Genomic DNA, 26,107 nt, shown 5'->3' with positions numbered 1-26,107 from the left:
CACCAACTCTTGATTTCGTCTCAGGTCTTGATCTCAGGGTCATGAGATCAAGCCCTGCATCAGAGTCCGTGCTCAGTGTGGAGTCGCTTGAGATTTTCTCTCTCCCTCTCCCTCTGCCCCTACTCCCTCTCATGTTTTCTCTCTTTCTCTAGAATAAATAAAACCTTAAAAAGCAGAAGCAGCTTTATTGAGGTATGGTATACATACTATAAACTTCACCTATTTTAAGTGTAGAATTCAGTGATTTTTAGAAGTTTGCTGGATTGTGCAGCCATCACCATAATCCAGTTTTAGAATATTTCCATCTCCCAGTAACATCCCTAATACATGTATACAGTTAATACAGGTCCCCACTGTCAGTCCCTAGTCTGCTTTCTGTCTGTAGATTGACCATTTCTGGATATTTCATATAAATGGAATCATATGTGGGTTTTGAGGTTAAGCCATATTGTAGCATTTTTCAGTACTTCATACTTTTTCATTGGTCCATATTTTTTTTTGGTAGACTTTTCTCATACAGTGCATGCTTTTAGCTTTTTATTTGTTTGACATACTAATTTCAGACTAAGAAAAGTTGCAAAAGTGGTACAAAGAATTTTTATATAACGTCTACATAAATTCCCTAAATGTCAGCATTTTATACTTTCTTTTCTAATTTCTATTTCTTAAATGTCAGAATAAATTGTAGACTTGATGCCCCATTCAGCTTTAAACACTTCACAGTGTATTTTCTTTTTTTTTTTAAAGATTTTATTTATGGGCGCCTGGGTGGCTCAGTTGGTTGGGCGACTGCCTTCGGCTCAGGTCATGATCCCGGGGTCCTGGGATCGAGTCCCACATCGGGCTCCCGGCCCAGCGGGGAGCCTGCTTCTCCCTCTGACCCTCTCCTCTCTCATGCTGTTTCTCTCTTGCTCGCTCTCTAATAAATAAATAAATAAAATCTTAAAAAAAAAAAGATTTTATTTATTTATTTAATTGACAGAGACAGCATGAGAGAGGAGAGGGTCAGAGGGAGACAAGCAGGGGGAGTGGGAGAGGGAGAAGCAGGCTTCCCGAGGAGCAGGGAGCCCAATGTGGGGCTCTATCCCAGGACCCTGGGATCATGACCTGATCCAAAGGCAGACACATAACGATTGAGCCACCCAGGCACCCCTAGAGCTTTTTGTTTTTATTTAGTCAATTTGTTTCTCTTTTGTGGTTATTAGGTTTTCTCTCTTATTTAGAAAGGTTTATCCATCTGGAAGGTTGTATACTATTTTCCTTTTTTTTAAAGATTTTATTTATTTGAGAGAGAGAGCAGAAACAGAGGGAGGGAGAGGGAGGGGGAGAAATAGACTCCCTGCTGAGCAGGTAGCCCAAGGCGGCTTGATCCCACCACTCTGAGATCGTGACCCGATAGGAAGGCAGACGCTTAACCAACTGAGCCACCCAGGCGTCCCCCTATTTTCCTTTTAATACCTTCTACTTTTTACTTTTTGGTCTTTAATCCAGTTGGAATGTGTTTTGGATATACTGTGAGAATTATTTTCCCCAGATGTATAACATGCTGTTCCAGCACTACTTAACGTAAACTTTTATTTACGACTCTTTTGGTTGCTTATGACTTAAAACCTCAGTGATTACAAAGGTAGGGATGACTCACGGCAACGCTTGATACAGTGGCAAAAGTAATATTGCTAAAATTATTGCTGTTTTCCTTACCCCCCGCAGTTCAGTGCTTTTTTTGGGTGTTGTATTTTTCCCTATAATCCTTACCTAACACTTCCTTTGTCTGTCCTGTATGTTGTTTACCCCAATCCCAGATAGTTTCCTCATGGTCACATGATTGAAAGTTTTAGGCATTACTTCCTCTTACTGCTCAGGGGAAGAGAAAGAGTTTCTTTCTGAAGCTTCTCAGCAGAACAAGTTTCTTTTCTTAAATGCCCAAGTAAATAGCTCCTTAGATTGTTGCCCCAGATTGAGTCCTTTGTCTGTTCCTGAATCTGTCGCTGTGGGAGTGGGGAAGAATGGGGTGCACACAGAAATGCTGATTGGCTTTTTCAACCAGGAAATAAGGGTTAACAGTTTGGATTTACACTTGTGATTAATTCTGTCTCAGCCACCTTTATGAGGGTGGGAAAGGGATAATGTTTTATGGGAAATTTTAGGTATTGTCTCCAGAAGAGGGTTCGGGTAGATGCCAGGTAGTCAAACCACAGGTGACCAGATCATGACCCTGTCTCCTTCCTACTACACAGATAATACAGAAAGGTACAGAACTGTAGAAAGGTACAGAGATTGCAGCTTTTACATTTATTATGATCTGTTTCTGTATTCTGTTTTGTTCTAGCAACAGTCTAGAGTGTTCATTTGCCTATTTATCCTGTCCTAGAAACATATTGCTTCAATAATAATAGCTTAGAGTACATTTTAATATCTTCTTAAGAAGTCTCCATCATTTTTTCCCCAGAAATTTCTTATATATTTATTTGATATAAACTTTGGGATTCTGACTAGAATTGCATTATGTGTATTTTTAAGATGGAAATTCCAAATTATATAAAAATATGAGAAGCAGCCTGGAGGCTCTCAGTACTTTCTTAACAAAAAAAAAATTTTTTTTTAATTTTCTTGGTTGCTCTCCTTCTTCTTTACAGTGTTTGACCCTCAACACTTTCACAAGTACCAGAAGACAATGGACCCATGGTCCTCCTATCCCCCACAGAGAACTCCTATTTTTAAGTATACCCAAGATACCTAGCAGCCTCTTCTAGTAGGCTATTTGGGTTATTGAGTGGTACCAGCAGAGAACTGAGAGGGAGAACAGCTGGAAATGTGCAAATAAGCTGCCTTACCCCTCAGGTATTAGGAGAGATTTTTTTAAATTAAGGATGCCACACATCTTCCGTTGTATTGCTATTTGTTATGTTAGATAGGTACAAAAAGATAGGAAAATGAAATGTGATAACAGAAAGGAAAATAATATATATTTTTTACAGATTATTTATTACATGCCTAAAACTCTAGAAATACAGTAAATGTGTATTGAAATTAGTAAACATTTAACCAAGGTGCTACATAGACGATAAATATTCCAAAACCTACTTTATACCTCTTTAAGTGGTACTGTGATAGGTCTAAGTACAAGAGACCATTGCATTATACGTATGTGTGTATGTATATATATATATGTATGTATGTATGTATATATACATGGCATCACTATGTTGTATACTTGACACTAATGTAATGTTATATGTCAGTTAAATCAATAAAAAATACTAAAAAATAAATACAAGAGACCATAGAAATGTATATATTTCACACCTCAGATTCAGTCCGTTGCAGCAGTGTGCAAGATTTATATATGTATATAACACATATAACATATATATGTGTTATATAATATATATATATATATTTTTAAGGAGACTAGTATTTTTATTTGAATCTGTAGGTATGTTCTTTTCCTCCCTCTGTTTTACTTCTGGGCCTGTAAAGCTTGTGTTAAGTGAAGGAGAATGTTTTTGTTTGTTTTAAGTTTCAGCTTTAGTGAGGTATAATTGACAAAATTGTAAGTGAAATACAGTATTTACAAAATAGATTAGTAAGACTTCTGTGAGGTCTGTGAGGCCATGTTTTCTTACATGCTAAATACTGGATCAGGATTAAGAAAATGAAAGAATTATTTTTCCTTTAGCTATATGAGGATGAATTTTACATCTGTTTTCTCCATGGAAGCCTCTCTGTAGATTGATAGACTTTTTATAGTTTATAAAATGTGTTTATGTCAAAGGATGTTGCTCAGTTAATTTTATCTTAAGTCAGTGTTACGTAGGATACTCAGACACAAAAACTAATCATTGTGTTCCTCTTGTTCTTTTTTTTTTTATTTTTGCAGTGGGACTTCCCCTCTTGCATGCCTGAATGCAATGCTGCATACAAACTCCCGAGGTGAAGAGGGCATCTTCTATAAGGTTCCAGGTAGAATGGGAGTATATACTTTAAAGGTAAATATTTTTGTTAGGGCATCATTTATAAGGTAAATACATGAAGTGACGATATCTAAATGATATTTGTGTCATAGAGATAGAACTCTGTTCTTGAACAGCTTATTTTCAGGAAGAGGTAATATGTTCAATTCTGTATCCTGTAAATTTTTAATACTAATCTGTGGCCATCTGTAGGTAGACCAGAGAACTAACTTTATTTTTTATTCTTTATGATAATGCTGTCTTGAAAGGATAAACTGAAAATGACTTCCAGTGACTTTTTAAAGAACCTCAGAACATTTGAGTAATGAGTGTTACCTTGGAGCATATGACTTTGTTATTTAATTCTCCATTACAGTTCAGAGCTGTGGTTCTTTTTTTTGTAATGGAACGCCCAAGTTCAGAAGATTGCATTTTCTTGTTTTGTGTTTGCCAGATAGTATAAGAACTGGAATATGGACCCAGATCTGACTGAATTCCTGGGCTCATGTTCTTTTTACCGTAACAGTCTTGCTGATTTCTATTTCTGGCACTAAGAAGACACCTTGACTTATCAGTGTCCCTTCAGTCACAAACAGGAAAACCAACTCGAATGAGCTTGAGTAAAACAGAGAGTTTATTAGTTCATATAACTGTAAATTCTAAGAAAACTCAGCCCGGATTCAGGAGCTCAAATGATGTCATCAGGGATTGATCTCTCTGCTTTCTTTTGGCTTTCTCAGGCAGTCTCTCTCCTATCATACATGCCTTCACTGTCAACGCCCACTTGGCAGGCTGTAAGTCTGAAGAGAAAAGAGTTTCAGGAACTGAACTGGGAGCTCTTCAATTAGTTCTGATTTGGCTTAATTGGTGTGGCTTGGCCCATGTGTCTATACCTGAATAATCGCTGTTGCCAAATGCATTGAGTCTTCTGACTGGCTATATGTAGGCTCATGATCACTCTTGATGTGAGGTTGAGGTTAAGCTCTCTGCCAGATGAATTCAGAAAAGGGATTGTTTGCCAAAGGAAATTATCAGCAGAAGGAGAGTTAATACTTGGCATGCACTGGCTATTGTCCATGTGTACATGGGAGTATGTCCCCTCTTTTTACCTTTGAGCTGTAGTCATCACTATGCTCAGTGGTTGTGTGTAGCCCACTAACATTAGAAAGTTCTAATTTGGGGCACCTGGGTGGCTCAGGTCATGATCCCAGGGCCCTGGGATCCAGCCTTGCATCAGGCTCCTTGCTCCGCAGGAAACCTGCTTCTTCCTCTCCCACTCCCCCTGCTTGTGTTCCCTCTCTTGCTGTGTCTCTCTCTGTCAAATAAATAAATAAAATCTTAAAAAAAAAGTTCTAATTTACCTGTAGTACCTCCTTCTTATATACTTCGTTAAACTTCCTATGATACAGGGCTCTACTCCCACGGGGAGCTTTTTGCGTTGCTTTTAAGTTTTAGCTGTTCTAGACCTTCCATATCGTTAATAACATCAATTAAATGCCTATCCTATGCTGGACACTGTAGAGACTATAAAGAAGAATAAACTGTGGTCCCTGATCTCTCGATGCGCACACAGTTATTGAAGTAATTGTATCCTAACAAAACATACTGTGATATAAAGTACTGTACTATAAGGCATCGTCATAGTGTAGAGAAATAAAGATTAATTTTGAATAAGAGGATCTAGAAAACTTTTGTTTTTGTTTTAACTTGTAAGATTTGAATTGAACTTTGGCTGGTAAGTAATGGGGGGAAGGACCTTCCAGGATAAGGAACTAGCTTAAGCAAAGACACAGATGGAGAGATTCAGAATGGATTTGAAACTAGAGTAGATTGAAGTGGTTACCGTCATCTGTGTGGGCTAGTGAGGTAAGGAGTTGGGGGCGGGGTAAACATTAGGTGAAGATCAAATTTTGGAGGCTTTTTGAAAACCTGAATTAGCAGTTTTGAGAGAGAAAGCACTGAGAGATGGCAGAGGTTTTTCAGAATAGTATGATCAAATCTGTGTTAGAAAGATAATTCAATTCGGATAGATTTAAGGGATTGTTTGCAAGAGATAATTGGCCTGAACTATGAGAGTGGTTAAAGAGAGGCAAGGGACATTAGAGAAATAAAATGTATACTATGGAGTGGGTAAAAGGAGGGGTGAAATGATTCTGAGATTTGGGGCATGCACAGTTGACCAGTTGATCTTGGAAGGGTTACAAGTTTAAGCTTTAAGAATTACATTTGTACTTAAAAAGACTTGTTGGGCGCCTGGGTGGCTCAGTTGGTTAAGCGACTGCCTTCGGCTCAGGTCATGATCCTGGAGTCCCTGGATCGAGTCCCGCATCGGGCTCCCTGCTCGGCAGGGAGTCTGCTTCTCCCTCTGACCCTCCTCCCTCTCATGCTCTCTGTATCTCATTCTCTCTGTCTCAAATTAATAAATAAAAAAATCTTTAAAAAAAAAAAAAAAGACTTGTTGATCCTACAGGTCAGGAGGTCTGGCTGGCAACTAACTCTGTAAAAGTTGTTCCACATTTGAAGGAAAGGATAGAAAAATATGGGATGTGTATTTTAAGAAAGTATATAACATAGGAAATGTCTTAGAGAGAAATGGAACGAGGATATAAACCTAAGTGGGAAGTAATAGTTCCTTACTAGAGGAGAGGTTATTATCTTGGCTGTAATGTGAGTGTCAGTTGTAGGAAGGAGGGTCACATGTTAGAATTATTTTTTATCTGATTATAAAATGTGGGAAAATAAAAAAATATATTGAGGAAATAAGAATTAGCCATAGTTTCATAACTTAGAAATTCACTAATATGTTTGCTTATATGTGTGTATTTTTATACACTACATGCATACGTAGTAGCTAATATTTATTGAGCTCTTATTATATGCCAGGCACTATTCTAAGCATTTTACATTTAACTCATTTAATTTCAGAATGATCTTTTAAAGTAGGTACTGTTATCTCCATGTTACAGACAGGGAAACTGAGGCAAAGAGGTTAAGACTTTGATCAGACTGCATAATTAGGAGAAGATAAAGCCAGAGTTCAACTCCAGAAAGTCTTAGTTTTCTAGTTCTTGATCTTGCACCTATCCTACTATATACCTCCTACATACTGTGCTGACAGAGGTATCTTTTCTGATTAGCATTCTCATTATTCAGTGTAAACCAAAGATTCCTGTGAGTTTTTAAAAAAAAGTATTCCTTGGGCTCCTGGGTGGTTCAGTCGTTAGGCGTCTGCCTTCAGCTCGGGTCATGGTCCCACGGTCCTGGGATCGAGCCCCGTCGGGCTCCCTGCTCCGCGGGAAGCCTGCTTCTCCCTCTCCCACTCCCCCTGCTTGTGTCCCCTCTCTCGCTGTGTCTCTCTCTGTCGAATAAATGAATAAAATCTTTAAAAAAAAAAAAATTATTCCTTTTGGGGCGCCTGGCTGTCTCAGTCAGTAGAGCCTGCGACTCTTGATCTTGGGGTTGTAGGTGTGAGCCCCACATGAAGAGTTTACTTAAAAATAGAAAAAAAATTTTAGATTATTCCTTTTGTATTTGACTCTTGCTAGTTATTAACCATTATTTAGGAATCAATTAGATTCAAATAATGCACAATTTCTTCCTATCCAGAGTCAGCTCAACTCACAATGCTTAATGGTACATACACACAAATATATATCCTTGGATGATGAGTATATCTACCTTTTACAAAATTGTTATTGTATAGTTTTTTTGTTCTGAACATCTCATTTATTTGGACTTAACATATACCCAGTTGTTTTGAATTTAAGAAATTAGATTTCTCTGTTGTGCTTTCATATGATTGTCATGTATAATTTTTATCTTTGGATGTAGATGGAAACGTTAGCTAATTTGACCCAAAGAAGAGAGATGACAGGAATTCAGGAAATATTGCTGGTTCTGCTACTGAATCCTATAATACTAAAAATTAATCAGCACAGTTAAGTTGCAACAATGCATATCAGAAATTTAATTCCTATTTGCTGAAATGGTAGTGATTGATCCTAATTGGATGCCTATATTTTCAGAAAGATGTGCCGGATGGGGTGAAAGAGCTATCAGAAGGTTCGGAAGAAAGCAGTGATGGTCAGTCAGACTCCCAGAGTTCTGAGAACAGCGGAAGCAGCAGTGATGGTGGCAGCAACAAGGAGGGGAAAAAGAGCAGGTGGAAAAGGAAAGGTAAATCCACCTGATCTCTCAGTAAAGTACTGAATGCTATAGGACAAATGCCCTTGTTTTAGTAGCTCCTCTCTTTTCAGACCCAGGACAGTCCGTCTCTTCCTTTCCCTTTATGATTGGTACCGTCCAGTTGACTTTCTTGTGATGATGGAAGTGTTCTGTGTCTGTGCTGTCCAACACAACACAACCCAACAACAGTATGTCTGTTGAGCACTTGAGCTAGGGCAGTTTGAGGAACGGAATTTTTTATTCTTTTTAAATTTTAATTTAAATAGCCACACGTGGCTAGTGGCTATCAATTGGACAACATGGCTCTCTAGGTTTTACTTGGGTTAATATTGAGCCTTTTTGAAGGATGCTCTTGTCTGATTTGCCTCTTTAATCCTCTGTTCTAAAATTTGAGCAGTTACTGCTCTAACAGCTCTCTACTTACCAGGAGAAGAATGCTTTTCATTTCTACTAGCAAAGACTAAATTTAGTCTGCTGTTCTTTGCTCTCCCCTGCTTGGTGTCTGCTTCGTAGCTTACCCAAAAAATATTTTTTAGGGAATAATGTCTGTTGCTGCAGCATCGCTGGGATGGATTTTCCACTCAAGAATACATTTTATTACCTGTTCTTGCTACTTATATGTAGCTTCTTGTCAGAGTCTTCTTGTTTTTACCTCAATATTTATAAACTTAGCTGTATATAGCAGGGCAGATTTAAGCCAACTCATGATGGTTCCTTTACAAGGACTGATATAGTGATACTCTAGAACAAAATGACATCCAAGAATTTCCCTAGCTTGGATATCCTCTTCGGTTTGTGTTACAGGTGAGCTGTCTTTGGATCTAGAAGCTAGAGTTATGTTTGTGGGAATACTTGATTCGTTAATTTTAAGTGCCTTTGGAACTATTGATTTGGAACTGCATCAGAAAAACAGTTTGATTCGTTACCATCCCTGCATTCATGTGTGTGCTACTCCTGGAGAGAACTCAGATGATTGGTGGCATCATTTGTGTTCTCTGGTAAAGCTACCACACATACAATTTGGGCACATTTTGTAATCAGACGATTTTAGCTTTAAGATCACTATCACTTGGAGAGTAACCCAGACCTCAGATGTTAGGAACAAATGGAATAAAGTCAAGGTAAAGCTAGCTCCTGTAACCAGTGTTCTTGAGATAGATTTTAAGTCAGTAGTGAAAGGAGGTGTGGTCCAGGGCCTTACACTCCTCAGAGTCTACTAAGGATCTTTTTTTTTTAAGATTTTTTAATTTATTTGACAGAGAGAGACACAACGAGAGAGGGAACACAAGCAGGGGGAGTGGGAGAGGGAGAAGCAGGCCTCCCGTGGACCAGGGAGCCTGACGCAGGGCCGGATCCCAGGACCCCGGCATCATGACCTGAGCCGAAGGCAGACGCTTACGACTGAGCCACCCAGGTGCCCCAAGATTCACAGTTTCTGGTTATGTCTAAAGACAGGAAAATCAGTAACTAAGTAGGCCAGACTAGTGAATTGGGGAACAGAATCGTGGTCTCAGAGGTCATTCTTTCCACTTTTCAATACCCATATATGAACAGTAGCTGTTTTGAGTAGTGGCTGTTACATGTTTGTTAAAGGTGATCTCTAAGAAGTTCAGGTGTATGTATTGTGATACAGGAAGATCTAAGAAATAACAACAGAATCCCAGTGTCAATAGGTTAATAGATTTAAATAGCATAACCTTGCACTATATTTAGCATTATAATAGAAGATATTTAACAGCAAAGTAATAGCAAATTCAGAATTGTGGTCCAGATAAACTGTTATTGAACTGCCTTTGTATTCATTCCTCTTCTAGAAATTATCACATTATTGAATATTTATCGTCAGTTTACATTAAGAGGAGATGTTCTGTAAAGATCTTTTCTGATTATAGGTAGTCTCTTAAACTGAGAGTAGGGGGTGCCTGGGTGGCTCAGTCATTGAGCGTCTGCCTTCGGCTCAGGTCATGATCCCAGGGTCCTGGGATTGAGCCCTGCATCAGGCTCCCTTCTCTGCAGGAAGTCCGCTTCTCCCTCTCCCACTCCCCCTGCTTGTGTTCCCTCTCTCGCTGTGTGTCTCTCTCTGTCAAATAAATAAATAAAATCTTTAAAAAAAAAACCAAAAAAACAAAAAACTGAGAGTAGAATGGGCTATATATGATGTTTGGAAGGTGAGGGTAAGAGGTGAACGTGATGTCATATGGATTTCATGTTTACTCTTTGCTGAGCGACCAACAATGAGGAATGATTTAGTTTCTCATAGGATGTGCTTCTCTCGTTCATGGGTCATACATATGGCATGTGGCATAGGTATGTAAATTTTTAGGTACATATTATATAATCTCTGAAAGTTTTTGTACTCCAGTGCAGATTAACATGGAAAGCTTGTAGTTAGCAGTAATAGGAGCAGCGTGCAAAAGAGCAGTTCTAAATCAGTTACAGTTATTAATAAAGCTAAAGCAAAGTAATTGTGCCTATTCCTTTGTCTTATTTAGGGTTTTTACTCTCAATCTGACATCACTTTATTTCAAATGCATTGTAAGACAGGAAGAACATTGAGATAGTATCAAAACCCACTTCCTTTTATGTACAAAAATAAAGAGCTCTGACAGCAAAACTGATACTTCTGGTTGAAAATCGATAGAAACTCTCTTGATAATAGATATACCTTTTAAGCAAATAGGAACAGAGAACAGAACTTTGAAATTCAGTCCAATATTAAAACTAGTTTATTGATTTCCATGTAAAGTGGAAGAACTTAGAAGTTCATAGTTTGGGTTCCTAATTATCAGACAGGAAACAATGTTCAGAGGAGAGCTTTATGGAATTCCAAGCCAAGGTAAGGTGGAATAAATCCAGAAAAAAAGATTAAAATCAACTTTTTCTGTTGCTTTTTTTGCAGAATCATAGCTAAGCAAAGTCTCTGCCTTTTCCCCAAAATAAAATATAAATATTGCTGTATGAAACAACGATAGAAGTATTTTTATCTTCTGGTAGGGAAAGTTTATTAAATTTTGGCCTGCTTTTAAAGTGTCTTAAGAAAAAAGTTAATTACGTAAAATACACCTTTTTACTTACAAGGAATTACTAATTCTTCCTAGGGGCATAAACTAATGTTAATTTAATTGCTTGTTCAAAACTACTTTAAATCAGGAATTTGATAAATACTGTGTTTGGAGTTATTTCAAATACCAAAGACCTGCCTGCCCTCTAATATCATTTCTGTATGTAAGTTTACTGAATGGGGATGATTATGTATATAATGTCTCCTTTAAAAAGTATACTCAGGAGAAAAACTCCTTTGGGCAAAGTTAAGTTATGTGGAGAGCAATCTTTGAGAGAGATCTTCTCTTTTTCTGTGTTGTGGTTGGTGGCTGAGTCAGAGGTTTTAGCTCTGTCATGTATTAAACGTGGCTCCACTATTAGGACTTGGATAGGTAGGGTACCCAGAAGCAAGGAAAGGTGCTCAGGTATGGCCTCTCCATCTTTGATTAGGGGATTGTTTGAATATTAATCAGTAGCCACACCCTGCCAAGTTTGAGGTAGACTGCACTTGGTGTGGGAAGTTAACAGTCTTTTAACTTCTGGAAATAAAATTCCTCAAAAGACAGACTCTGGTGAAAATAAAAACTCTCCCTTAAGAGAGGGATTGCTGTTTAGGAAGATTAAAACAATTTTGGATACTTCAGTTGTTAATCAGTCTTTCAGCTATTAATCCTTCAACGGTAGAAGGCTAAACTTCAATTTTGATGTTATTGCTTCATTATTTCTGATAGTATTTCTAATACTTGAGAGGGGCCCATTGAATATCTTCAGGAAGAAATAAAATAGGGATTATTCAGTAAAGCCTTTAATTCAAAGGCATCTAATGTGGATAGTCTATATCCTTTTGACCTTGTTCAATATAATATCCATTGAAATGGAAAATTCTCCATGCTATAATATATCTGAAAAGTAGTACCTTCTGAATGTATACTCAGTGGGTAGTAGTAATTGTCCAGCAACCTGAGCCTACTTCAGTAAACTATGTAAAACTGGCTTTAAGTGCCTCAAGTTCTAGGGGCACCTAGGTGGCTCACTTGGTTAAGGGTCCGGCTCTTGATCTCGGTTCAGGTCTTGATCTTGGTTTAGGTCTCACTCTTAGAGTTGTGAGTTCAAGCCTCAAGTTCGAAAATTTGTTTTAAATAATTTTCTGGAAATAATTTTAAGCTTAAAAACTCATTTCTCTACTCGGGGTGGGGGGCTGGTTTTTAAATCAAATAACAAGTAACTGCAGGTCTTTTGATCAGAGTTTGTTAATATTTAAAAAAATTGTTAATATTTTATTATGTCTTTGTATTTATATGAAAGCAAGCATTTTTTTTTTTTTTCCTAATCAGATACTAAATATGTTCCTAAATAAGAGAGCTTTTAAGTGTTGAGCAGTCCACATTGGAGGACCAGTAGATCAGGATATAATCTTGAGAAGTATTATTTAGGCCATTCATTAGTTTACTTACAAAGTCAAAGAAATAGGGCCGCCTGGGTGGCTCAGTCGTTGGGCGTCTGCCTTTGGCTCGGGTCATGATCCCGGGGTCCTGGGATTGAGCCCCGCATCGGGCTCCCAGTTCCACAGAGAACCTGCTTCTCCCTCTCCCACTTCCCCTGCTTGTGTTCCCTCTCTCGCTGTGTCTCTCTCTGTCAAATAAATAAATAAAATCTTTAAAAAAAAAAAATCCAAGAAATATCTCTATTTAGAATGCTGGCCACACTCATTCTTTCTCCAGTATGTATGTACTATGTGCCAGGTATTTGGGAAACCAATTTAAATAAGGTGGGGGCCCCATCCATATCTAGAGGTATAGAAAAAGAAGCAGACAGTTAGCAAATGACTTTAATAAGTAACAAGTGTTTATATGTGTCATGTTATGGCTGCATTAGAGAAGGAAGTTGTTAACTTGACCTGGGTTAGTAAGTATTGTGTGAGCTATAGAATATTTTAATATACTTCCTTCTGTTGGGAGTATAACCTCTAAGGAATACAGGTTGTATCACGGAAAGAAAACATATATAAAGACAAGAAGGTAGAAAGGAGGCCATATGAAGGTAAGTTTGGGTGGAAAAGGAGATTTGTGGAAAGAAAGAAGGGGAAAGAAGTAGGGATCAGACTGTTCATCTTTAGTGCTAGTCTCCATTATTTATAGGGTATTGCTCTGCATAAAGTGATTACTTAGGAGATTTAAGAAATGTAGTATGTATGGATCAGAGAATAGCAGCCCCACTGACTGTTTCAAATTTTCATAGCCACATACCACGAGGAACCAAAACACATTTTTTTAAAAGATTTTTTTGACAGAGAGAGAGAACCCAAGCAGGGGGAGCGGCAGGCAGAGGGAGAAGCAGGCTCCCGGCTGAGCAGGGAGCCCGACGCGGGGCTCGATCCCAGGACCCTGGGATCATGACCTGAGCCGAAGGCAGCAGCTTAACCTACTGAGCCACCCAGGTGCCCCAGGGAACAAAATTTTTGTTTATAGACCTTTTGCTGTTGGTTTCCTCCTCTTGTCCATTTAAGATCTGAGTTAATACACTGGCTTTTTTTAATTTTAATTTTAATTTATTTTTATTATTACTATTTTTTCAAGTTTTTATTTAAATTCCAGTTCATTAAATACACTAGCTTTGATTTGTTTTTCTACTGACTGTTGTTTATTGTGGTGTCTCTCCCAATTGGACAGGGGCCCCCAAATGTGGGGCAACAATCAGGTGGAAGCTTGTGGCTCTGGTAACACAGGCAGGCAAAGAATTCACCTGAGGCAGAACGAAGGAGATCGAAGTTTACTGAATACACCACAAGGGAGCAGCGGGCAGGACAGCAAAGGGGACTGTCTGCACAAGGTGGTGGAGGACTCTTTAAGAAGGGGGAGAGTTAGGACAGATGGGGATGTATGGAATATTCCCCGTTTTTGGTAACTGTGCCTGGTTGTAAGTAGCCCATTGGTCAGTTAGGGCTTATGGATATTTTGAGGTGGGTCCCCTGATGGACCCTTCTGTCCTCAGCACCTCGGCTCTTTTGCCTTGTTCTACATTCCAGTGCTCAAGCCTGTTGCCTAAAAGTGACCTCTACATTTATGTTAGTTCAGTTTTCTAGTCACTGGTATTTGGGTTAAAAGCGTTCATTTCTGGGGCACCTGGGTGGCTCCGTCGTTTGGACATCTGCCTTCGGCTCAGGTCATGATCCCAGGGTCCTGGGATCGAGCCCCGCATCGGGCTCCCTGCTCGGCGGGGAGCCTGCTTCTTCCTCTGCCCCTCCCCTGCTCACGCTCTCTCTCCCTCTTTCTCTCTCAAATAAATAAAATCTTTAAAAAAGAAAAAAGCGTTCATTTCCATTCCACTCTTGAAAATCATTTGTTCTGGGTAGTAGATTTCCTTGATACAGGATGAGATTAATTAGTGACATTAATTGGTTTTATTTGAAGTAGTATAGAAATGTGAGAGATTATTTTTCTCCAAGTGCCACTTTGTAAGATAGGATTATGAACAATGTCTCAGTCCTTGTGGGACTTTGTGGGCCAAAACACTGGTGTCCTAGCACTAACCAGTGGTCTATGAAACCCAGGAAACGTTGGAATGGAGGGAAGGCAAAAAATCGTAACAAAGGTTTGATTTCCCACTGCTTTGTGCTGATATGAGAACTACAGAAATATGTGTCTTGCACATGAATTTGTACACTGAAATTACCTGCAGTACACATAATGTCTACCAAGAAATAAATGTCATTTGTTTTAAATAAAGATTATAAATAGGGGCTTGATGAAGTTAAAATGCAGCCTTTAATGTTCATTTTTCAAACAATGTCCTATTCTTTTTTTTTTTTTTTTAAAGATTTTATTTATTTATTTGACAGAGAGAGCACAAGTAGGCAGAGCAGCAGGCAGAGAGAGAGGGAGAATCAGGCTCTCCTCTGAGCAGGGAGCCCGACGCGGGGCTCGATCCCAGGACCCTGGGATCATGACCTGAGCGAAGGCAGATGCCTAACCGACTGAGCCACCCAGGCGCCCCTAAACAGTGTCCTCTTCTTAATATCTTTATCCTTTTTAAAATGTAGCCCTAGGAAATCTTAGTTCCTTATTTTGTAACTCTGTGGGCACTATTCCCATGCCCTTCCCACACATCCCTTACCCCGCATCCTCCCCTCCCCAGCTAGCTGATTTATTCTCAAACTTTTCATCACAAAGTACTATTCTCTTCCCTCCTCTATCCATTATGGACTGACACTTAGGTAAAATACAATAAAAACGGCCCAGCAGTGTCAAATTTCTATGAAAGTATCTAAACGCTTGTTCTCACTTTTTGTATTTATCATATAGCTGACCAGTCTTTGGACTACATTCCTCCTTTAAAGGAAGAAAAACATAAAATGATCTTGTCCCCCCTTTTTTGAATTGAGAGTGGAAAATAATTCTACCTTCATGAGTAAATAATGAACTGTAATGTTGTTTTTTTTTAAGATTTTATTTATTTATTTGGTGGAGAGACACAGCAAGAGAGGGAACACAAACAAGCAGGGGGAGTGGGAGAGGGAGAAGCAGGCTTCCTGCTGAGCAGGGAGCCCAATGCGGGGCTCGATCCCAGGACGCTGGGATCATGACCTGAGCCAAAGGCAGACACTTAACGACTGAGCCACCCAGGCGCCCCTGTAATGATTCTTTACTAGCACTGCAGAGGCATTAGGCCAGCTCTCAGTCACTGCTCATCCTTCCTCAAAAGTAACTATTGTCCTGACTTCTGTCAATATAGTTTTGCCTGTTTAAAAATTTTTGTTAAATTATATATATTCAGAAAAATGCACCTTATGCAGCTTGTTGAATTTTCACAAATGGAACAACACCATGAACCATCATTCAGATCAAAGAACAAAACATTGTCAACACCCCGGTGGTCCTCTCTGTGCTCCCTTCTGGTAATAACCATTGCCCCAAAGTAACCACTTTAATAATTTCTCATAGTATAGACAAGATGTGTCTGGAGCAGAACCAGAAGCTGGTTTTAAACTTAAATCAAATCACGCCTTCTCTTTTTTTGGCCCAAATAATGTTTGTAAGTTTTCATCCATGTTTTTGTGTATATTCATCAGGTTCTTAAAACTGTATAGTATTCTATAACTATTCTCCCGCAGTAGCTCTACTTATCTATTCTACCATTGATGAACATTAGGTTATTTCTAGTTTTTGCCTATTCTACTGTGAATGCTTTTTTATGTCTTTTTGTACTCGTTTCTTCTGGGTACGTACTTGGGAGCAGAATTAACTATAGTGTATGCTGCCAGACAGTTTTTCAGAGTGGTTCTACCAATTTATACCCCCCACCAGTAATGCGTGAGTTCCAGCTATTTCACATACTCACTAATTGTCAGTCTTCTAAATTTTAGACTTTGGTTAATGTATAATAATGTTCCATGTGGTTTTAAGTTGTATTTTCGTGATGGCCAACAGAATTGGAGTCTTTTTCATTATGAATCATTTGGATATCCTCTCTTATGCAGTGCCTTTTCCAGTCTTATCCATTTTTCACGGGTCATCTTTTCCTTAGTGACTTGTAGTTTTTCATATATTCCCTTATTGAATATATATCTTGTAAGTAACTTCTCCCTCTTTTTTTTTTTTTTTAAAGATTTTTTATTTATTTATTTGACAGAGAGAGACATAGCAAGAGCAGGAACACAAGCAGGGGGAGTGGGAGAGGGAGAAGCAGGCTTCCTGCTGAGCAGGGAGCCCGATGTGGGACTCGATCCCAGGACCCTGGGATCATGACCTGAGCCGAAGGCAGACGCTTAACGACTGAGCCACCCAGGCGCCCTAACTTCTCCCTCTTTATGTCCTGTCATTTTACTCTCTGAAAGGTGTCTTTTGATGAATACAGTTTCTCAATTTTAATATAATCCAGTACATCCTTAAGAAAATTGCCTCTCTCGCTGACATGAAAATAGTTTCTTCTGGGCCATAAAACATGCCTTAACAAATTTAAAGGGATGGAAATGAGCTAATGTCTGCTCTCAGATCACAATTAAACTAGAAATCAGTAATAGAAAGATAACCGGAGGGGCTCCTGGGTGGCTCAGTCGGTTATGTCTGTCTTCGGCTTGGGTCGTGATCCTGGTGTCCTGGGATCGAGCCCCATGTCAGGCTGACTGCTCAGCTTGATCTGCTGCCCCTCCCCCCGGTTTGTGCATGTGTGCACTCTCTCAAATAAATAAAAATCTTTTAAAAAGAAAGATAACTGGAAAATTGCCAAATACATGGAGCTTAAACAACACACTTTGAATAAAACATGGGTCAAAGAAGAAATCTCAAGAGAAATTTTTAAATATTTTGAACTGAATAAAAGTGAAAACACAACATAACAAAATTTGTGGTATGCAGTGAACAAAGCACTGATTTACCTATTTTAAAAAAGGGAAAAGACCTAAATAAACAAATTAGGTTGAAGTAAATACCAAAACAAGAAAAATGTAAAGCATGAGACTTTTTCGCAGTGCTTTAAGAACTTAGATGAAATGGGATGATTTTGTAGGAAAATAGAATGCATAAAAATTGAACCCAATAGAGATAGAAAATCTAAATGATAAATTTTCGTACAAATAGGGATATAGAAGAACTTCCCTTCAATTGAACACCATACTTAAATGGCTTTTCAGGGAAATTCAACCATATGTTAAAGGATCAAACAATCCTAATGTTTTCAGGAATAGTTTAGATTATTCAGATTCTTTTTGGAAGTAAAATTTCAAAACTTTTTAGAGTACAGCGCTATCTTGTGAATACTGAGGGAAAATCTTAAAGTTAGCGTATAAAATCCAACCATACATTAAAAACTATAAATCCTAACCAAATGGGGTTTTAGGTTGTAAGTATGATTCACTACTGGGAAATCCATTATTATTCATCATATTAATAGATGATATGGAAAATCCTATTGCCATTTCTAAACTTGCTGAAAAGGCCTTTATGTAAATTCAGTACTCAATAAAATTGAGAATTGATAGATACTTCTTTTACATAATAACTTAGTCAGAAAACCAGCATCTTAATGGGGAAACAAACACTAGTGGCTTGCTCTTTAGCTAGAAGTCAAGAACAAGGTGCCCAGTAACTCAGTTCTCACATCTCAACACAAGAAAGCAAGAGAAGCAGTTGGAACAGTGAGCAACAAAAAAGGGGAAAACTACTTCAATGTGCGGATGATACAGTTATGGATCTGACAAAAGAATCAGTGGAGATAAACACTGATGAAGAAGGTAAAGAATTTGGTAAAGTAGCAGGTGTAAATAAAATTAATATTTGGCAACCAGCCATATATAGAAAAAGGGAACACATTCAAAATAACTACAACAGCAGAAACTCTGAGCATGACCTTTGTAAGATATGTGCAAAGGTGTTAGAACTGAATTTCCAAAAAGGTGAAAACGGGTTCATTTTTCATATCATACTCTAGGATAAATTCCAAACAAATGAGAGATAAAATGTAAAACCTGAAACCAAGTACTAAAGGAAAACATGCGTGAGTTCCTTTTAAAACCTGAGAATAATGAAACTTTTTAAACGGTTTCTGGAAGCATGTGATTTTATCCCCTGACTCAGCAAACCCACCTCTCAGAATCAATCCACAGATACAACGTCAACAATACCAAATAGCATAGCTTAAACTAACGCTTCTCAAACTTGAGCATGCATCGGAATTAGGTGGAGCTTATTTTGACACAGATTCCTGTGCCTTACCTTCAGAGTTTCTGATTCAGTAGATTTGGGCTGGGATCTAGTAATTTGCATTTCCAAAAGATTTTTTGTTTTACTTTTATTTTTTTAAAGATTTTATTTATTTATTTGAGAGAGAGCGAGCATGGGGCAGTGGCAGATGGAGAGAGAGAAGCAGGCTCCCTGCTGAGCAAGGAGCCTGATGTGGAGCTTCATCCCAGGACCCTGGGATTATGACCTGAGTCGAAGGCAGACTCTTTCTTTCTTTTTTTTTTTTTTAAGATTTTATTTATTTATTTTTTAGAGAGTGAGCGAGAGAGAAACAGCATGAGAGGGGAGAGGGAGAAGCAGGCTCCCCGCTGAGCCGGGAGCCCGATGTGGGACTCGATCCCAGGACCCTGGGATCACGACCTGAGCCGAAGGCAGTCGCTTAACCAACTGAGCCACCCAGGCGCCCCTGAAGGCAGACTCTTAACTGATCTGAGCCACCCAGGCGCCCCTCCAGCAGATTTTAAAATACTGATTGTTTTTCTTAGTGTAACACATTAAGAGCCACTGGTTAGGACATTGTAGTAATAAGAGCAAAAGTCCAGAAAGAACCAATATACCCATCATTCTGGTTGAAGTAATTATAGTACATCTGCACAATGGAATTCTGTGTACCTATTAAAAGGAATGTGGTAGATCTGTATATTCTGTTGTAGAATGTTCCCCAGGATATATTAATTATTTTAAGTTTTAAAAAATCAATATTCTGGACAGCTTATGGTACTTGATTTTTTGCTTAAAGAAATGAGTAAAAGGGGGCGCCTGGGTGGCTCAGTTGGTTAAGCGACTGCCTTCGGCTCAGGTCATGATCCTGGAGTCCGTGGATCGAGTCCCGCATCGGGCTCCCTGCTCGGCAGGGAGTCTGCTTCTCCCTCTGACCCTCCCCCCTCTCATGTGCTCTCTCTCAAATAAATAAAGAAAATCTAAAAAAAAAAAAAAAAGAAAGAAATGAGTGAAAGTATTAAAATATCTCTACTGTTTTCACCAAAACAAAAATACAAGTATAAAAACAATAGAAGGATACAAATTAATATAAATGATTTCATAAACAGGAAGAGAAGTAATAAAGGGGTGTATACAGGGGAGGGAGCTAGACTTACATGGAAGTCAGTTTTATCACTTTACAATAATTAAAACAAGTTTTTAAAATGTACTTTCTAGAAATATGAAACAAAGCAAGCTCAAGAATATGTCAAATTTGTGGCATAGTGACATAAGTAAGTTGCTTGGAATCTTAGTTACAGGAGACCAAACATCAATAAATCTTAAACTGCATTCAGTAGTCTTATTTTCAGTAATAGGTACTGTTTCTTTGAAATTAGATCCATAGTAGAAAGCAAATTAATAATTACAGTAATGTTATCAGGAACCAGGATTATCAAGGAAGAAGAGAAGTGATAGAATTATAGAATCAGAAAAGTTAGGTGACAGTCCTGTAATCTTAAGTTTAATTTGGTATCCATCCATGAATTTATTTTTCTCTTTCTAAAAAAAAGGCCTTTCTTGTTCTAACCATTGAAAAGTCCTAGAACCAATGGTAACCCCGTAGCAGTGCGTACCCCCTACCCTGCAGCACATGGTCTTTTAATAACATTTCCAATTAAAAGATACCAGGGTCTTTGGAGAAGTGGCTGATCCAAGTTGGGCAAAAAAATATGCAAGGTTGCCTGAGACACTTTCTGTGGCAGATAGCGAGGAAGCTAGATACTGCTGAGGTCATGTCCCAGAGATGGTTTACAACTTGAAGGCTCGCCCACAAAACCAAAAGGTTACAGTTTGAATGCCAAATTTGTAATGATTGTTTTTGATTTAAACATTTCAAATACATAGACATCTATGGGTTGATAATGACACTTCAAAGTCAGTTTTACATACTATTAGCTTTCTGAGACTGCTGTAACAAATTACCACAAACTACGTGCCTCTAAAGACAACAAAATTTAGGGGCGCCTGGGTGGCTCAGTTGTTAAGCGTCTGCCTTCGGCTCAGGTCATGATCCCAGGGTCCTGGGATCGAGCCCCGCATCGGGCTCCCTGCTCAGGGGGAAGCCTGCTTCTCCCTCTCCCACTCCCCCTGCTTATGTTCCCTTTCTCGCTGTGTCTCTCTCTGTCAAATAAATAAATAAAAGCTTAAAAAAAAGAGAGAGAAGACAACAAAATTTATTTTCTCACGTTCTGGAGGCCAGAAGTCTGAAATCAGGGTGTCAGCAGGGCCATACTCCCTATGGAGGCTCTAGGGCAGAACTCTGTTTCTTGTATTTTTTAGCTTCTGGTGGTTGCTGACTTACTTGCCTTGTGGCCGCATCACTGCAATCTCTTCCTGTTTTCACATCACCTTCTTTTCTGTCTGTCCTCTGTGTCATTGGATTTAGGACACTTGAGATAATCCAGGATGATCTCATCTCAAGATCCTTAACTTAATTACATGTGCCAAGACTCCTTTTCCAAATAACCTAACATGCACAGATTCTGAGGATTAGGACATAACTTTTTGGTGGCCACCATTCAGCCCATAACAAGTACCCACTCATTTTGAAAATATACTGAGTTTGGATCTTGGCTGTGCCCCTTAATGTCCGAGTCCTCTGACAAGCTAATTAAATTTCCTGATATATAAAATTTAGATGATATTACAATATATAAAGAATGTATATTTGAAATTTATGTATAAATATATGTCCTTGGATTGAGCCCGGTGTCAGGCTTCCTGCTCAGTGGGGAGTCTGCTTCTCCCTCTCCCCCAGTACCCCCCACTTGTGCTTCTCTCTTTCTCTTTCTGCCTCAAATAAATAAATAAAACCTTTTTAAAAAACAGATATATGGGGCGCCTGGGTGGCTCAGTTGGTTAAGCGACTGCCTTCGGCTCAGGTCATGATCCTGGAGTCCCGGGATCGAGTCCCGCATCGGGCTTCCTGCTTGGCAGGGAGTCTGCTTCTCCCTCTGACCCTCCTCTCTCTCATGCTCTCTGTCTCTCATTCTCTCTCTCGCAAATAAATAAAATCTTTAAAAAAAAAATAAAAAATAAAAAAATAAAAAATAAATAAAAAAAACAGATATATGTCCTTAAAAATATTTTCATATTTTTATTTGTGTAGAAAAATGTCAGTAAGGATGCTAATCCAAATATATTATTTAGTTATTTCTGAGGGTAGAATTGCAAGAGTTTGGGTGGGAATAGAAAGGACTTGTACCCACCTTAGAGGGTAGTTCAGTGAAATTCTGTTCAGATGAACCTCCTAGCTTGCTGTTAGAGGCATACAAGATAGTTACTTTTGGTTGCTCTTATTAATAAAATTGTGCCTGACAGTGTAGCTACTAAAAGTAATTACGAGAGAGAAGTTTCCCAGCATGTGCTTAAGCCTTTAATATTTAAAAGTTAGGACAAAGTTTAACTTTCATAGAAGTTGAGACCTGTACTTGGCATTAAGTCAGTTCTGGGAGATGTTCCTTACTGGTGGGTCCTGAAATTTTCATGATTTATTTCAGCTAGCTTGAGATATGTTTATGGTTCTTCTGTTAGAAAGGGCTTTTGCCTTAAGGGGGAACAATCTAAACAGTTTGCAGTAAACATTGTCTCTTTTTCAGGCTGCAAAGTGGAATTCTTATATACACTAATGGAATTATTTTGTTTGTTTTCTGTTTATTCTCAGGCAGTATTTGAGGTGGGTAAGGAAATGTATATTTTCAGATTTCTGCAAACCATTAAGAAGAAGGAACGTAGTCAAATATTGTCTTTATTTTTATTATGTCCCTTTAAAAACATTGGTCAAATCAAAAAGACAGGCGATAACAAGTGTTGAGAAGGATTAGAACCCTCATACATTCCTGTAGAATTGTAAAAATGGTATAGCCATTTTGGAAAACATTTTGACAGTTCCTCAAAAAGTTAAACATAGAGTTGATCTAAGACCCAGCCATTCTACTTTAAAATCTGAACCCAGAAGAACTGAAAATATGTGTCCAACACAAAATCGTGCTAATGCGTGTTCAGAGTGGCCAAAAGGGGAAACAACCCAAATGTCCATCAGCTAATGAATAAACAAAATGCAGCATATGCATACAATGGTCTATTATTTGATGATAAAAAGGAAGTATTTTTTTTTTTTTAAGATTTTATTTATTTGCGAGAGAGAGAATGAGAGACAGAGAGCATGAGAGGGAGGAGGGTCAGAGGGAGAAGCAGACTCTCCACTGAGCAGGGAGCCCGATGCGGGACTCGATCCCGGGACTCCAGGATCATGACCTGAGCCGAAGGCAGTCGCTTAACCGACTGAGCCACCCAGGCGCCCAAAAAGGAAGTATTGATCCATGCTTCAGTATGGATCAAATTTCAAAACATGCTCAGTGAAAAAAGCCAGTCACAAAAGAGCGCATATTAATGATTCCATTTATATGAAAGGTCTAGAATAGGCAAATGCATAGGGACAGAAAGTAGATTAGTGATTGCATAGCACTAGGGGCATAGTTAGGGAAAGAGGGGTGATAGCCAACCAGTACAGGGCTTTTTGTGGGTGGTGAAAATTGATTCTGGTGATGGTTGCACAACTCTTAACCAAAGCCATTGAATTTTTACACTTTAGGTGAATTGTGTGTTCTATAAATCTTATCTCAATAAAGCTGTTGTTTTTTAAAATTGGTCAACATAAGTAGACCGAGGATGTGGTTTCTTTTCGCTGCTAAGTTATCTCAAGAACTTTATTTTTGTATGATATATCACAGTGAATTTTTTCTTAATGTCGCATTTTATGTCAATTCTTTCCCATATATAAACCTTATCATAAGGGTGGGAGTGCAAAGTCAGGTATGCCAAGTATGATGAGTCATCTTCTTAGTATTGTCCTCTTTAAATGTTATCTACTGTGTATTCCTTTCTTAGGATTTGTAAGAATATGTTGAAAAGCTCTTTTCCCAAACTTGTATATTCCAGTGAACCATGCTTCTGCATTTTTATGTCAGGTAGCTACCCACCAACGTACTTTATATGGTATATTCAAGCTCTTTAGCCATACCATGAAATCCCATTTTGCTCTCCGGGCCTTTTTGGTCCAATTACTACGGAAGGAGAAGGTGTTAGTAAGCATGTACTCTTCCAGAGTCATCACTAGCAGCAGCGATTACTATTTTATTATTTTTCTTATTAGGGGTCTGAATCAGCATTTTCTTTGTTATCTCTTATCATGAGTAATGCACTGCTGAACTTTACAGAATATAAAAATCTAATTGCTATTTTAGTATAATAGGCTCCTGAAGGGAAAACCGTTATTCATATAAGACTAAAGTTTGGCCAAGCTCTGATGAGGTATAAAACAAGTAGTGATGAAGTAGAGAGAAATTTCACCCCGTGCAAACGTACATTGCTTCCATGAGAGAAATCCTAAAGCACCCTCTCACACTGGTAGGCCTGAAACTGTTGATTTAAGAGATGAAGTAATATTAAGAATTAAAGCTATAGTAGAGTTTTTGAGGTAGAGTGGCCTTATTGCCTTTATTTTAAAGATAGGGAAAACTGGGACCCCTGTCAGCCCAGGGCTCTTTCACTGTATCATGTTGTCATTAGATTTACCTTAAGAACATACATGCTATCCAGCAGGCTCTAGAATCTTCTCTAAGTTTTATCGAATTTGATGACTCATGGTTTATATTCTGCTTCCTGTTTCAATCAATCTATTGAAAAATCAAAGAATGAAAAGTAATGAATACTAACTCCCATCCCTTCCCCATCCTATCATCCTTCACTAGAGCTTTCTGAGGAAATAAACTGAAAAGGGAGGCTGTTTGCAGTAGAACTCCAAAAAGAAGATCCTTCCCAAAAGTGTTTGGTCACAGTTCTTAATACAGGTAGCAGCATATGATTGGGGAAGGAATGGTGCTTGATATCAACTCTGATAACCACATTATTTATTGTCATTTTTCTCCCCACTAGTATCGTCTAGACTGTCACAGCCATCTTCTCCCCAGTCAGGCTGCCCATCACCTACCATTCCAGCAGGTAAAGTCATTTCTCCATCACAGAAGCACAGCAAGAAGGCACTAAAGCAGGTAATCATGCTAGTGTGTGTTTATCAAGTCTTATCTCCTACATTAAAAATTCATGATTCTAGAAGTCATTGAAAATTTCTTGAAAGGGCATTAGGTCCTTTTAAGGAAAAATTTCATGCAATTTCCCACTTTGGATTTAATAATTTATGTACTTGTGTGCTATAGGTTTGTGGTAGCTAGTCTTTTTATCTTTTTTTTTTTTTTTTTTAAGATTTTATTTATTTACTTGACAGAGAGAGACACAGCGAGAGACGGAACACAAGCAGGGGGAGTGGGAGAAGGAGAAGCAGGCTTCCCGCGGAGCAGGGAGCCCAATGTGGGGCTTGATCCCAGGACCCTGGGATCATGACCTGAGCTGAAGGCAGGACCTTAATGACTGAGCCACCCAGGCACCCCTTTTAATCACATTTTAAAAGCTCTTTATTCCTAATTTGCTAAGAGGTTTTTGTTTGTGTGCATGTTTGTGGTTAAATTATGAATAGGTATTGAACTTTTCGGCTTTGTTTTCTTCAGCATTTATGGAGATGATCAGGTAGCTTTTCTCTTTAAATTTGCTAATATACAGACTTCCATGGCTAGATTTTCTAATGTTAACATATACTTAGCTTTCGGGAATAAACTCTACATGTTTGTTCCATATTTTTTAATATGTTATGGATTTTTCTTTTTTTTTTTTAAAGATTTTATTTATCTATTTGAGAGAGAGAATGAGAGAGAGAGAGCACATGAGAAGGGGGAGGGTCAGAGGGAGAAGCAGACTCCCCACTGAGCAGGGAGCCCGATGCGGGACTCGATCCCGGGACTCCAGGATCATGACCTGAGCCGAAGGCAGTCGCTTAACCAACTGAGCCACCCAGGCGCCCTGGATTTTTTTTTTTTAAGATTTCTGCTTGGATTTTGCTGTTTTCTTGTACAATTCTTGTACAATTTTGGAATCAGGATGGTTCTAGCATTATAAAATAAGCTGAGTAGCTCTCTGCATTTTTCTAGATTTTTGGAAAACAATTATAGAATTGTTTTCTTAGCACTTCAGTTTCTTTTTTTTTTTTTTTTTTTTTTTTTTTTTTTTTTTTTTTTTTTTTTTTAAAGATTTTATTTATTTATTTGAGAGAGAGAATGAGATAGAGAGAGAGCATGAGAGGGGGGAGGGTCAGAG

The 26,107-nt window shown here is 38.5% G+C and overlaps 1 protein-coding gene across 1 annotated transcript in view; it reads left to right on the top strand.

The window, feature by feature from the left end:
* Positions 1-26,107, top strand: part of ASXL2 (ASXL transcriptional regulator 2) — a 132,004-nt gene that overhangs the window by 75,354 nt on the left and 30,543 nt on the right. The window contains exons 4-6 of the mRNA XM_021697394.1: positions 3,881-3,989; positions 7,979-8,129; positions 24,836-24,951. Coding sequence (XP_021553069.1) covers positions 3,881-3,989; positions 7,979-8,129; positions 24,836-24,951 — 376 coding nt within the window. The remainder of the gene's footprint in view (positions 1-3,880; positions 3,990-7,978; positions 8,130-24,835; positions 24,952-26,107) is intronic.

The sequence above is a fragment of the Neomonachus schauinslandi genome, chromosome 10, assembly GCF_002201575.2.
Source record: "Neomonachus schauinslandi chromosome 10, ASM220157v2, whole genome shotgun sequence".
NCBI classification, from domain to species: domain Eukaryota; kingdom Metazoa; phylum Chordata; class Mammalia; order Carnivora; family Phocidae; genus Neomonachus; species Neomonachus schauinslandi.
This window is presented reverse-complemented; position numbering and strand designations above follow the sequence as displayed.